Raw genomic sequence first — 15,766 nt, 5'->3', positions numbered from 1 at the left:
GTTCAAGTAAAAATTGACAGTGAATGTTACCAAATTAACGTTATAGTTTTATTGTTCATCTACTTCCTCTTACAGAAATGATCCATAGTTGCGAATTAAACTAATAAAGAGTAGTAGTTAATCGATTCATTTATTTAGTAATCGATATTATAAATTTAACATGCCTAAAATATACACGAATTGTTTTATAAATGTAACATCGCTAACCAAGACTCATCTCGAGTTAGAGTGGACAGCAGCATGATCAAGCAATAAAATGGTTTTTTACTTCTTTCCTCTGTTGCTACTCGATTTAGAGAGCAAAATAATTAGTAGGTACACTAGAATAATTTAGTTGGTACGTTGCATAATCCTAGCTGCGTCCGACTAAGTTCCGCTCTGCCAGATTTTTTTTTATGTGCAATTTAAAAAAATTAACGTACATATCGTTAAAACAAATCAGAAGGAAAACAAAAGAATACAGACTTTCTCGTTTCGATAAGAAACACCTTTGCTCCGTAACTTTCGCCCTTACTTTGATCCGATATCTCTTTTATCGGGCAAAAAATCAGTCAATGTTATGCCTTTGGATTAGCAAAAAAAAACATGATTCTTGGTTCAGCGGTGGCATATTGATAATGCCACGTGTTGTCATTGGAGCAAGAATGAGACATAAGAATAGGAAAGGGTAAGCAGAATGACTTCGTAATGAAGTTTGTCGAGGGACGGCACGATCGGATAAGAAATAATGGAGGCCCTCTCAGAACTTAAAACCTTCACTCGGAATAGTCGACGTCTGGTCAAACTCAAATGTACCTTCTCCGACCTGTGGCCCCAAATTCGTGTCATCCGTCTAAAATCATTACGAAATACATTTTTTTCGAAACTTAAAACTATAAAAGGAATGTAAGCTACTAGTTACTAAATCAAAATAAATACACACCTCTTCAGAAAAGTATTGCTCAATAATATCATATGCTAGTTTATAAATGTCTACATTTTCGTGATTTTGCAGTGCTTCGATTTTGTCCAAACCTGTAAGTCCACATTAAAAGATATAAATAAATTTGTTGAACAAGGTGCCAAAATAAATGATTTCAATGCTGTGAAGACCAACCTGTACACTCTTCAATCATATTAGCCAATTGTTCAACTTGTGTTCCAGCAAGTTTGAGCATGTTATGTATACCATCTAAAACAACCTGTACAACTTGAGTATCTTTGCAGGAAAGGAGGTCACAGAAAGGTGCAATAACACCTTCTCGTATAAGCTGCACAACTTGTCCTCTATTACCACTTATCGTCAAATTGCTAATTGCCCATGCTGCTTCCTTTTGCGTTTGGAATTCACCCTATTTAACATGAAATATATTAGTAAGGTAATATCAGTTTAATTTAACAGTTTCCAATAATTTTATAAAGAATGTGTTTTTACTTTCGCCAAATTGCTAATGATAAGTGGCAATAAACCAGCATCCATTACAGCTTGAACTTGTGATTGATTCCCCGCAGTTACATTAGAAATGAACCAAACCGCTTCTTTACAGATTTTCTCCTTCTGATGAGTCAGTAAGTTAGGGAAGTGTGAAAGCGCGTCCGAGTTTAATACAACCTGTGTTTGTTCATCTGTACCCGTTACTATATTACCAACTGCCCTTAAAGCAGCTGTTTGTACCTTAACTTCTTTGTGCGAGAGAAGTGGTATAAGACGAGGTACAACACCACTGTCTATAACCATTTGAATTTGTTCATTACCACCATCAGTGAGATAACTCAATGCCCAAACTGAATCAACAAGTATCTGCAATACACACTGGGCGTAATGATTTGTTTCAATTGTTAATTACAGCAAATACATTAAAAATTACTTTCATCGCTTACATTAATATCTGTGTGGTGGATGAGCACGTTAAGAGCAGGCAAAATATCCTTAATTGTTTGAACAGGTGGTGCTGGATCTTTATTTCTACATAAGTTCACAATCACCCATGTTACATTACGCAAAAAAGTAATAGGTATATCCGGTTGAACAAATGTTAACAATGGCTGTACAACGCCAAGCCTAATAACATAATCCCTAGATATTGGACCATCTCCAATAATATTTCCTGTAAAGAAAAATATTATCAATGAACCAAGTTCATGGTTTCCGGATAGACGCGGCATCCATCTGGAAGCCATGAATTAAAATATACACTCAAGCCTTAAATCTCATATTGTCAATAAATGTAACATTTTTAGAATTACTTTTATAAAAGCAAATTAATTTTTAAGCTCTATTATAGATGTCTATATTCGACAAATAAAATCTTCGTTAGTTTATTTTTCCATAGAACTTTCTATTAGGCCTTGCTATAGAAATTTTTATGCCTGTTTGTACATATTGTATAACAACATGGTTTGTTTATTTAAATAATAGTATTTTTTTTTTAATATTAAGCAGTTAAGACAAATATTTACGAATGTTCTAAGAAGTGAAACTATAATATCACGTAGCATCAGCGAATGCTGAATTAAATGTAAAACAAGTAGCCAGAGAAAATTATTTTAGTTTTAATACAATTTTTATATTTTTTACTTTCATATTAGATTGTATACCTAACGCCCATACAGCTTGTTCACAAACATTCTGTTGACTTGAAAGTAACAAATGCAGAAAATGGGGAACTGCACCAGCATCTACAACTGCTTGTGTTTGGGGTGACGTTCCACTTGCAATATTTGTTAGAGCCCATGCAGCTTCAAATTGCAAAGATGGGCTATAAAATAGGTTATGAATCAGATATTTTAAATCATAAAAACAACACATGAATTTACATACTCCCGTACCTATTGTGCTGTTCAAGACAATGAACTAGGATTGGTAAAATGCCACTATCAATTAATAAATCAATCGGTGGATTACGATCTGACGATAGTAACTTTCTTGCAGATTGAACAGCTTCTAATTGAATATCTGGATTTGAACTACCAGCATTTGCTACCAGCTCTTTCAAATTAATTTTTGACAAATATTTATCAGCATCATCTTCATCTGAAAGAAAATGTTAGTATTATGTTTATTAATAAATGCTTCTATCGATCTTGTAAAAAAATTTACCTGTAGAATCTACAATAGGCACGTTTCTTCGTTTTAGTAAAGTCTCATTACGTTTATTCTTGCGCAATTCCACTGTCACTTCATTTCTTCTTCTTCTCATTTCCTAAAATATTTGTTATTCATTGTCACATATAACAAGAAGTAATTTAAATACCTTTCAAATATAATGCTATTTTAAAAAGCAATTTACCATATTCCAATTTAAATCTATAAAAACAAAATATAATAATGAAAAATAAATAGTTTCCTATTATCTCATGTTATTATTTAACACATTGTCTGCCATACTAAGTTATCTGAGCTGATACATGGTATTTGCACAGCACGGTGCCAGACTGTGATTCAAAATTTAATTTTCAGTTTTATTTTTATAAACATATGTCTTTATAAATTTTATAACAATCAGATGATCTGATCTATCCGAAGATAATACAATAAGCTAATTGAGAAGGAACGATATACCATAATCTTATGAAAGAATTGATATATCTTAAACAGCGATCAGGATCATGAAGAAATCACTACATTTTGCTTCATAGTCAACACATTAAACTAACATTTATAATTTCAATATGAATTTCAAATTTCCTCAACTAATTTTAATAATATAAAATTTTAAATAATTTCAGTATTATGAAAGATTATTATCATTACTATGTAATAAGATTTATTTGCTCCATTTTAGCAATAGCACCAAATTATACAAAATTAAATATATAATGGTTGTACAAAGTCATGATAAATATAAAAATATATACAATTTTAATATATACTCATGCATTTAATGTAATTTTTTCAAATTAAGTGCTGTGTAACAAGTGTTTACCATACTTCACAAGATACCTATTATTGTAAAACAACTTCAAGACTCTATTGGCCTTGAATTAAACTCTATAGGAAAGAACCATAGAACCATGAAACACATGGATCTTTCAGAATAGTTGACAACTTTATTTAGAACCATATCTCTCAGCTTTGCAACATACTATTGCCCAAGAATGCTATTTACACACCAAAGATATGTTTTTCTTCAAACTTTTCATAATATAGCAACATATTCCCAAATATTACAAAAATATATTTGCTAGAATTATTATACATTAACCTATATATTTATTATCTAATATAATTACAGAATTATATTTTATTATATTACTTTAATGCAGACTATATAATAAGTTAAAAGGTTAAGATAAAATTTGACATACATGTATAATATTCTTGTAGATTTTATTCTTAGATAGCATTTGTTTAATTCATTATTAAAAGTTCAAATTTACTTGAATAAATTATGATTCTCTGAAGGGATAATATTATTATCTTTTAAATGTAAATGATTTAAATCTTAAGACATTTCAATATTGTTTATAATATTTTTGTTTGTAATCATCCTAATTATAATATAAAAGTATAAAGAAATTACAGGAGTTATAGCATATTAAAGTATTTATATGAAGAAATGTGTAAAAACATTGTAAACACACGAATAAGGGTTTTAGTGAACATTTACAATATCGTTTCTAGAAAGTTCATCATATTTCTCGTAATTAACTATCCAACCCTATCCTTTTTGGAGATGTATTTGACAATACTTGGAAGATCGACGATACTTTCCGCTTGTTTCGAATACAATGATTAATTGTATTGTGATCGATCTTAAATTATTGTGTCTTATAGAAAATAATCGCATAGAAATTTCTAAAACTTCGATTGGAACAACAAAGTGTAGAAATATGTTTCATTATCTCGAGAAAACTAGCGAGCACAATAATCTCGCAATCGTATGCTTCGAACGACGGCCAAATATTTCAGACGCACAAGATAATTGCGCACAATGATGAACGAACTGGGTACTTACTTCTTGATCTTTGCCTTTGTTCTTAAAAACCATCATTCGATTCTTGTTTGGCATTTCCGCCGCCATTTTTTCAATAACCAATCCTCCGTGCTCGCGTATATTGATATGTGCCGGCTTCCGGATACCCGTGTTATTGTGAAAAATCCCGTGCCCGTGTAACTGCGGCCTATTTACTTCGACAACTGCATGCCGTCACACGACAATCTTAATGTACGTCAATATGCAATATCATGCATAACACCCGTTCCTCTAATCACGATCGCCACACGATATTCTCTGTGGTCACGTTTTCTCAACACGAACGCAGCGTTTCGACCGTTCTGAAAAGAACATGGACCAAACCTGAAAAGGTGGCGCTCCGAAAGCCTCGTGTTTTCACCATGTTCACCATTACGCTCTGCGAAAGATGACACGTGTAGTGACACTCTAGGTGATTGTCCCTAGGTTTAAAATTCGTCTCTGAAAGGTTGGCGAAATGATTGTTACGTCATCTAGAGGAGACTACGACAGGCGTGGACACCAGAGGTGCAGGAAGTGCACCGAAGGTGCTCTCGCACATTATGCCAGATCACGTGTACGTGAGCTCGTAGAGTTTCGGAAAGTCGACAAAGACAAACTGACACATGCTCTCTTTCTCGATTCTTCGAAGCTGCCCGAAGTAATTTCGGTCCGCCTCGTGGGAGTCGAGAGAGAAAGACTTACATTTGCTTTCTCGCTCTTAACAACTGAAATCCGACTTCCCGTCAACGGTATACGATTTGGAATCTCGAGTCGAGATTCTCGACTGCCCAGGCATTTTTACTTTCCGACTTATGTGGGCGCACATAAGCAAAGTACCCATAATGAAACAAAAATTTTGTAAAATTTTTTTTACGGAAATACACGTTTTAAGACCCTCTGATCATATTTTAATTATTGAAAAAAAAAGAAATTTTTTCATTATTCTTATGTGTGGGCGAACATATGTATATTATTAATACGATTTTTCAAAATCAAAATACTTTTAGATTGAAAATTAATAAATTAAAATGAGAGTCCACTTTTTGCCAGTATCGTGCACACTGTGACATTTTTCAATAAGAAGAGTTCTTATTTTTGTAACGTAAACAAAATAGTAGAATTAATAGTTGCAGAAATTAATTAATAATGATTTTCCTCGATATGTTTTGGGATAATCGTATCACTTTGTTATGACGAATAAAATATTATGTTTGATTTGGCTTAACTTTGTATAAAAAAATAATTGTATCGGTCCATCAAAATTAATAACGTGCACCATCAAACCGTTTAGAAACAAAGGAAAAGTGATCCCGTTTGCCAGTTTAATACAAAGTATGGGTTGAATTTTAAATTTTAAAAGGACATGGTCGAATATTTTTAAAGGTACAAAACATAGCGTTTCATTTTAGAACAGTAACATGAGTTAGCAGGTAATGTCATAAAACTATTTTACCCAGTTATATCCTTTTTTACCTGAAGTATAAGATAAAAAGTAGAAGGTACAAGGTACGACTATCCGAAAATTGTTCACATTTTATCAATGTAAATGAAGCGGCCTTTCCATTAGAGTTAAATACAAAATTTTGTAATTTCTGTGAAAACAAAACTTTCATTAGATGTACGTGTTGCTTGACATTTTTATGTTTTGACTGTTTTTACGAAAAGTACCATCCAGATTCATGTACTTCGTACATTGAAAATAACATATGTTAAATGTAAGTGGTTAAATTTAACTTAAAAAAAAAAAATATTCGAAGGTCAGACAAAAATATAATATCACATTTAGTGTACAATTAAAATATGATTGAAAAAAATAAAAAAAAGATTTGTTCTGCCAGGGTTCGAACCTGCAGAGCGAAAGAAGCTCGAACTTGCAGGCAAACACCTTATCACTTATGCTATTAGTGGTAGATATAGTTTTATTTCTGAAGATAAATATTTGTAATAACCTAACCCAAAACCGGATACCATTTCAATTTTTTCTTATTAGAATCGAGTTTTCAATTTGTCTTAGCGAAAATCACAGCTGGTTAAGCTGTTTACCTGTTTTCATTTACCAAACATTTATTTCTCAATTAACCCTTTGCGAGTGAGACCATTTTGCACATTATTCTAAAACATTTGTGGTATTCGTTTTCAATGCGATTTAAGTAAGCATGTAATGTATAAGATTTCATTTAAGTTTTTCTTTTCTAGAGAAGATAGAGAAAAAGTTTATTTAATTTTTTTTACATAAAATTGAATTCTTCCCAAGATTTAATTAACAACTATAAAGCAAGAGGTATATTCATTATTATCCATGGGCTGATTATAGTCAAAGTCGAACCGGATTTTGAAATGAGAACATAAAACTTAAATGTACTTACGTACTTAATATACATATGTACTTACGCTCATACATAGGAATAATACAAAAAAATTTCTTTTTTTTCAATAATTAAAATATTATCAGGTCTTAAAACGTGTATTTCCGTAAAATAAATTTTACAAAATTTTTTTTTCATTGTGGGTACTTTGCTTGTGTGCGTCTACTATCCAGTGATGACTTCTTGACACTTGTTGGCTAGGCACCTACAAACTAAACGGAGCAAGGGCAAGGAGAGAAGGCTTCGCGCCGCTTTATTTCAACTGGAAAGGCTCGCTCTGACGCCACGCTGCATAGTAGTAGGGTCTCCATACCACAAAAAATACATTTTTGTCCTATTCACGGCTAGTATTTTGAGCGTACGATTACGCCAATGCCTCTCAGTCTTGTTCTATCCTACTTTGTCCCTATACGTTTTGTTCACGTCCTTTGTCACGTGATGGAATTGTAGTTGTGAGCGGCTCAGTCAATAATGACAATGCGTGTGAGAGCAGGCGTCGCTATTACGCTACGGCCAATCAGCGTGCCTAGCCATCAAGTCATTTCTGTATAGTAGTACATAGGTCGGAAAGTAAAAATGCCTGGGCAGTCGAGAATCTCGACTCGAGATTCCAAATCGTATGCCGTTGACGGGAGGTCGGATTTCAGTTGTTAAGAGCGAGAAGGCAAATGTGAGCCTTTCTCTCTCAACTCCCACGAGGCGGTCCGAAATTACTTCGGGCAGCTTCGGAGAATCGAGAAAGAGGGCATGTGTCAGTTTGCCTTTGTCGACTTTCCGAAACTCCACGAGTTCACGTACGCGTGATCTGGCATGTGTGAGTAGTACATCGGATGCTGAATCCTGGCATCTCTGGTGGACACTAGAGATGGCGTGCAAAATCACTAATAGTGATTTATCACAGTGATCACAAAATCACGATCACGCTCGTGATTAAAGTTTAATCATTGAACTCCATTCACGACCGTGATTCAAAAGATGACGTTTTAGTAGCATGACCGCTAACTCCCCTCAGTGAAAATTCAAAAAATTACAAATGCGCCAAATTTAAATTGTAAAGTAATGTAGTCTAAGCAATGAAAAAGGCTGCTTAATTGTATATTTTGTACATTTTAAATGTCAAATTGTTTCAGTCGATTATTTAAATAAATGATAAGTTTGTTGCCATGAAAAAGAAGTATTGCTTAGGTGTAAAATACTCACTTTAAAAATAAGAAAAAATATAAAATCATCAGTAATGAAAATTCTTATGTTCATTTATATGAAAACATACACATTATACATTTATATACGTTTTTATACTTTAATATGACATTTTGTATATATTTATATTATAAAGAAATAAGTTAGAATTTCAAATTACAAACAGGTTAGTTTTGCATATACATTACTTTGTTGAAAAATTTCACGAACATTTATGAAACGAACGTTGATACAATGAGAAATAAAACATATACTTACATCTATTTATTATTTTTAATTTTTCCTTTTCTTTTTCCTAATAAGAAAATTATGTTAACATTGCTTTTAGATCATATTATAATATAGTAGATACATATACAGTGTAAAGATATGTGTAATTCGTGAAAAGTGAAAAGAACGCTCACCACCAATCAAAAGCGATCTCGAAGAATTACGAATCACTATGATTGGGAATGAACGTGATCGAATCACGAGTGATTCAAAAGTAGCAATTCATGCCATCTCTAGAGACTATGACAGACGTATACACTAGATGAGCAACTTTTAATTTTGGGCGAATAGCACTCAAATATATATTATATACATTTGATTGCGATAGTAAATGACATATTGTTAATTGTTTTCGTTATGCGTTATTGTTATTTAGTGAACTGTCATTATTATTAATGTGGCCATAGTTTATCTCTTAAATTAAGATTTCCACACACAGGTATGCCTAATCCAACGAGAAAATGAACTTTAGTAAGGCTGGATGCAAACGAGTAACTTTTTCCGTCACAAGTGTTTCTATGCCCTTCCTTGCCTTGCAATTGAAAACAACCAAGGCAGACGTAGGAATGCCGATCTTGTCTGTCTTCGTTGTTTTAATTGCAAAACAAGGAAGAACATAGAAATGCAACGGCAACGCACCGCTCGTGTGCATCTAGGCTAACACAATCACATGACTTGCAACAGCCACGAAGGGGGGACAAATGGGGGGATCTTGCAGGCCATTTTATGGATCTGTATGTCTCGATCCATTTATTGTTAAACATATTATGCAACAAATTTTTTACCGGTCTACAATTATGAACGAATTATGCGCTTCCTAATAATTTTATAATTCACAATTAAAAAATTTTGTAAAAATTAAATAATTTTGTAATTCACAATTAAAAAATTATAACTACTTATTTCTATTTAGAATTCCAGTGTAAAAATATGGTCTTAGTAAAATGTTATCAATAATTCTACACCAAACATTTGTTTTGAATCGTATTTGGAAATTTGTCCGTTTTTCGAATTCTCAGTTCACCAAAATGCGTATTATGTATTATAAATTACACACGATGTTATTGTCAAAACTGGATATCATATTGCCGGTAAAATATACTACAACTTCCACCTCTTTCTTTTTTTTCTAATGTGTACCGTTTACAAAAAAGATGCTGATACAAATTTTTACAAACATCTTGCATACACTAGGGTACACCATCAGTTGACCACAACAAGATATCTAAAGGCGATTTAACCTTCCGTCTTCCAACCCGATTGTCTTAAACTAGGTACTGTCATATAGATCCATGTTTTAATACTGTTTTATACTGTTTCAGGTGTACGTCAACTAAGCATACCGTAATTGAGAAACGTAACTTCGATTCCCACTTCTAATACACGTGTATATGAATCCATGTGCTTTTGAAAAAAGAAATCATCCGCTGAGATGCTGCATTTAAGCTGATAATCGGACAACCCGTGTATTAATTCCAAGTAAATGTGTTTTTACGGTGTCGCCTTGGCAAGAAACAAGTATCGGGCCCGGAACGAATAGCGAATGGACCGAGAGACAATCGCAAAGGGGGAAAAAGAACGGTCTAGCGGGGGTGGAAAGTAGGTGAGTGGAGGGGTAGGATGGAGGTGGAATGGCCTGAACTGGACAGCACATGGACTACCTACTTTTATATCGCTCGGGAAATAATGGGATTCCCATCATGAAGTGGATTTCCCTCGGGAGTCAGTGGACATCGATGCACGCGTCAAGAGATCCTACACCGCTCCCGTATCCTATCGGTCTCCTGCAGCCGGCCGGCGTTCATCGTGTTCGTCCACCCTCCCTCGTTCACCTGTTCAACCACCATCCCCACCCTGGACGTGTCACAACCTGACGCGCTGGTTTGATATTCGAAGAATCAGAGATGTTAGGATGAAACGCATGTAAAGCATGGAATGCAAACGTTACTAAATAGAGAACGAAGGAGACGTTCGAGTTCAATTTGCAACGTATAGTGGCCGAAATAATGATAGGTTCATCTTATCAATATCAGATTTACTGCAGTTTTATAATATTACATAAAGGTGCATTTTATCCAAAATTGTTTATTTTATTTATTATAATTATACATTTTTGAGACAAGCAACAACATAATATAGTTTAGTCTAATGTATAAATTCCTATTAATATCAATAACAAATTTTGTGTTATAAATAACAAATATATCTGTATGACATAAATATAGTGTATATTTCTATAAATATTTTGAATTCTATCTAAGATTAAAATTTGCTCGCGATCTTTATTTATAATAAAATGATAAGTAAAAAGCTTGCAATAAAAAGGTATACAAATGCAATTCGATAGTTTACATTGATAGAGTATTAACCAGTAGGTATTGATACGTGCTCGTTATTACATCTTTTTATATGAAAAATAATTTAAATTTAAATGCAGTAAAATATAGTTACTTTAATTTAATTTACGTCGAGATATGATCTGAGATTAAATAATATTTTGTTTTAAATTTACTTACACAATATTCGAATTTCAAATCTCACAATTTTTGAATTTAAATTTTACTTTTCTGAGTTTTATTTTACTATCATTGAAAAAGAATAATGTATATTTTGACTCTGTATAATTTTTGTGTATATCTACTAATAATTTGATAACGTATATAGTGCCTATATAGTAGGTTTACTGTTAACGTTGAAATGTTTTTTTTCAACTATCAAATTTTTGTTTGTTCATTTACTAAACCATTAAAGAAGTTTAATCTGTTAGAGAGTATGTTCCTATCGAAGTTATAGGTTTACAGAAATATTAAATAATACATTCTGAAGGATCAAAAAATGGAATGCAAGAATATTAAAAGTGGAACTTGATATAAATCTAAAGAATTGAGTGGTAAGAATTGCTATAATATGGGAATTCCATGTTCCTGGTAACCCAAACTTTATCGAATTTTGTTTTATATTGCTTAGTTTATGTTTTAGGAAATCATCGTGAAATTTATGGTAAAAAAGACAAAGTTTTTATATTTTGATGTATCTTATTAGATAATTAGATAGGCGGGATGTAAATGAATGTAGATTTATAGTTGGGTAGGATGCGAATGAATTTAGATTTATAGTTAGGCAGGCTCTAACAGTATGATTCAGACAGAAACAACAATGAGGAATCAACAAGGAAGATTATATTTTCATCTGTTTTATTAGATACATAAATAGGTAGGATGTGAATGAATTTAGATTTGTAGTTAAGCAGGTCATATAAAAAGAGTGAACACTTCACAGTGTTTGGTTGTCTGCATTAGTCATTGTGTTAGGAAGGCTAATTCTGTTTGAATGTGAAATCTCGTTTTGGTTGGAAGAATCAATCCATATTCGGTCAATTTTTGTCTCGTTGTTGGTGAGCCTTTATCCGGCAAATTCTTCTGAAAACTCTGCATCTTCGTTGGTTGCACTTTTGTTTGTTGCTTCTTCGATCTTAGATCGTTGGTTACAAAAATTTTTTTATTAATGGAGGGTGGTTGGGATTCGGTTAGGGCGGTTTCCATTTGCAGTAACCTCCACGCGGTGAGACCTGGACAATATTACTTAGCGTTTAATTAATAATCGTATCACTCTTAGTTGAATCATACAATTATTAATTAAAAACTAAATAATATGAGCAAATTGGCTGCGATCCGCTTTGCATAAGTTATCATAAATATAGAGCTTCTTCATTACATTAGTTTTGATTCTCATAGTTGGTAGCGCTGCAGACTTATTCCATTCTGAATCGATAATAATGGACTCGACACCGAAATGGTAAAAAGATTCTAGAGTCACAGACGAGGTATACGAGTAGATCTCATATTCAACGTATTTTTTCGGCCCATTTTTCTGGGACTTTAGAGCCACTTTACCATTTTCGTGTCACTCGCAACCTTACCAACAGGTTACAGAAATGAACACAAGAAGAAGTGAGACAGGAAATGAAATTATAGAAATATTTCTGATCACACATTATATTTTCGGTAAAAAATTTTTTTCTCGAAAGTGCGTAAGATTTTTGGGGTATGTGTATTCACCAAAAATGATTCTAATTGACCCCTGTAATCAAAACTAATTTTTTCAAAATGATTTAAAATTTTTTAATTTTGCCGAAAAATTTCTGCACCTACCACTCACCCCTGTTGATTTTACTTTAAAATTTGTTTTTGATTTTTAATAAATTTGGTTGACGCTCTACGGAAATGTTGTTTCATACTTTTTTGTAGGTATTCATGAGCTCTACTTTATAAATAAATTTCAATGAAATACACTCACTATTGTAGGAATTACGGTCGTTTAAAAATTGGACCATTTTTATGCGGGTTTTCGCACTTTACGGAGTTAAGGAACAACTTTTCGAACATTCTTAGAATTTCTAAATATTCTTCATCAAAATACGGATTATTTACATTTTGAAACATTCAAATCCTCCAATCTGTTCAGAAGTTTTGATTTTTTAAACATACGCATGAAATTTCGGGGAATTCCAGTGTGAACCGATAAAAAAAGTAATGCATGCAATCACAGACGAGGTCTCCAAGGTATAAGATAAATTTCTGTAATTTTATTTTCTGTCTCATTTTCTCTTGTGCGCATTTCTATAACCTGTTGGTAATGTTGCGAGTGACACGAAAATGGTAATGGGGCTTTAGAGCCCCAGAAAAGTGGACCACAATAATACATTGGATGTAAGATCTACTCGTATATCTCGTCTGTGATATTAGTAATATTGAATGTTGCACAGAAGTTTCTTATAATGGTCATGTACGATCTATGGATCATTTTGCGGTCGGTAACATGGATTTGTCGCTTTTGCCAAAAATTAGATTTTCTTGTCTAAATTAAATTCATCGAATAATAAGTAATTATGTATATACAAAATGCATAATAGTGATTATTATTCATTAAAATGTGATTGTTAAAAGTATCATGTTACATTGAAAGATCAATGTGGCGACTTCCATGAAGTAAGAAACGTAAAAACGTTATTTTTATGAAGATTGAGTTACATAATAAATTTCTCACAAAAGTGCAAGCGTCAGGTACTTTCATTATTACGCTCATTATTATGCGATGGTAGTCAATGACACTAAAATTACACAAAGTGAAATTCTTATCATTCCAGTACGTTTTTTTTTTTGAAGCTTTTGTGTACATTCAATAAGTGTACATTCAATAATGTGCACCTGCACTTCTATTAAAAATAAGTTGCATCTATTTGTACCTAGAGTTTGTACATTACATGTTATGTACAACTATATGCCCAAAATAGAATACGTCCATACCAATGCAAGAAAGAATATTTTCTTTAGCGTACTATTGTCTGGTTAAATAAATTTACCGAATATGATCATCGAATAGTAAATCGCATTCGTTTTGCTCGCAGCTTTTAATAAAATGTACAAAGAATCCTAGTATAATTTTAATAAGTAGAATCAGAATAACATAAAGAACAAACAGTGAGTTTATTAATTAGGAATGTATATCATTTGATACACGAAATGAACTTCTATAACTTTCAAATAATTCACTTTGACAATAGCCACCAAGGCAAGGAATGAGTTCATGTTACTGACAAGGGAACATAACGAAGTGTCAATCGCCTTTCATTAAATGGACGATCGACACTTCGTTATGTTCTCTTTTAAGAATAATCTAATAATTTCGTTAAAGCATTTAAGGCCTGTACATTCTTAGATCTTACGAAATCTTAGACAACATAATTTTCTCTCATATCGTGCCTAACACCGACTACCAGATCTCATAACGTGGAGGTTGCTGCGTAAGGAGACCGGAAGAGAGATAGTTGGAATCCAAGTTTCATTTATTTCCCTTTTACATTCTTAGAAGCTAGATTACTAAACTAAAGAGATAGAAGGAAACAAACTTCCATCGATCTTTTAGTTTAGTTATGTCAAGCAATTATTTCGTTAAAGAGGATGAAATTAAATTGAGGGCGACGCGATGCTGCACCGTGCAACAGGTCTTAAGATCGAATCGTCTGTCCTTTGATAACTCGATTTCTATAAAAAAGAGAGTCGTGCGTAAACTCCACTAATTGTAAGAAGAAATTTTGAACGAAGGCTTATGTCTAATCGGCTTTAAATTAAAAGTCCTTCAGAGGTTGTGGCGTCTTTCTTCGATGTTCAACTCTGAACCGTACAGTTTTCATTCTTTTAAAAAACAAAAGAATTTTTGTAATTTCATTTTCTGTGTCATTTCCTTCCTGTGTCCGTTTCCATAGCCTGTTGGTAACGTTGCAAGTGACACAAATCTGGTAATAGGGTTCTAGAGCCCCAGAGAAATGGGCTGATAAAATACATAGGATGCAACCACAGACGAGGTATACGAGTAGACCTTTCACCTTATGAACTTTCGTGGCCCAATCTGACTGCTATACCGACCTGAAAATTCGGATGTGATTTTAGCAGCCTCTTTTCATGGATGGCGGTCAGTTGAAAAACTATTCACTGAATTAGTATTTATGGACAGCAGCTGTAGTGTATGCGTAAATACATGTGAGTTGACTATGGAACGGATTGAAAAACGCAAATTTCAAATGACCATAATACCTACAATAGTGAATATATTTCAATGAAACTTTTTTTCGGAAGTAGAGCTCATGGGTACCTACAAAAAAAGTATTAGACAACTTTTCTGTAGGGTGTCAAACAAAATTATTAAAAATAAAAAATAAATTTTTAAGAAAAATCGACGGGGGGTAGGTGCCTAAATTTTTCGGCGAAATTGAAAAGTTTCAAATCACTCTGAAAAAATTATTTTTGATTGCAGTGGACAATTACAATAATTTTTCGTGAATACACATACACTCGAAATTCTACGCATTTTCGAGAAAAAAATTCTTGTCGAGGTTATCATAGGTAGGAATCGTGATTGTAAAAGAAATACAATAAATATTCCAAACTAACGGAAATTTATTTCAAAATCAAACGCAAAAAAATAATCGCAACA

At 32.8% G+C, this 15,766-nt stretch overlaps 1 protein-coding gene across 1 annotated transcript; it reads right to left on the bottom strand.

The window, feature by feature from the left end:
• Positions 1–26: 26 nt before the first annotated feature.
• Positions 27–5,265, bottom strand: Kap-alpha3 (karyopherin alpha3). Its single transcript, XM_076783591.1, has 9 exons — positions 4,938–5,265; positions 3,080–3,182; positions 2,809–3,013; positions 2,578–2,738; positions 1,861–2,087; positions 1,415–1,780; positions 1,097–1,331; positions 923–1,014; positions 27–832 (listed from the first exon to the last, which is right to left on the bottom strand). The coding sequence occupies exons 1-9, from the start codon at positions 5,001–5,003 to the stop codon at positions 740–742; spliced, it is 1,548 nt and encodes a 515-aa protein (XP_076639706.1). The 5' UTR covers positions 5,004–5,265; the 3' UTR covers positions 27–739.
• Between the last annotated feature and the right edge of the window lie 10,501 nt (positions 5,266–15,766).

Source organism: Colletes latitarsis, chromosome 1, assembly GCF_051014445.1.
Source record: "Colletes latitarsis isolate SP2378_abdomen chromosome 1, iyColLati1, whole genome shotgun sequence".
Lineage (NCBI taxonomy): Eukaryota > Metazoa > Arthropoda > Insecta > Hymenoptera > Colletidae > Colletes > Colletes latitarsis.
The sequence above is the reverse complement of the archived record's forward strand: the minus strand, read 5'-3'. Positions and strand labels throughout refer to the sequence as shown.

Coding starts and splice junctions, on each gene's coding strand:
- Kap-alpha3 (XM_076783591.1), bottom strand. CDS start 5,003: ATGGCGGCGGAAATGCCAAACAAGAATCGAATGATGGTTTTTAAGAAC. Junction 3,014..3,079: donor GCCTATTGTAGATTCTACAG/GTAAATTTTTTT, acceptor ATTTTCTTTCAG/ATGAAGATGATGCTGATAAA. Junction 1,015..1,096: donor TATGATTGAAGAGTGTACAG/GTTGGTCTTCAC, acceptor GTGGACTTACAG/GTTTGGACAAAATCGAAGCA.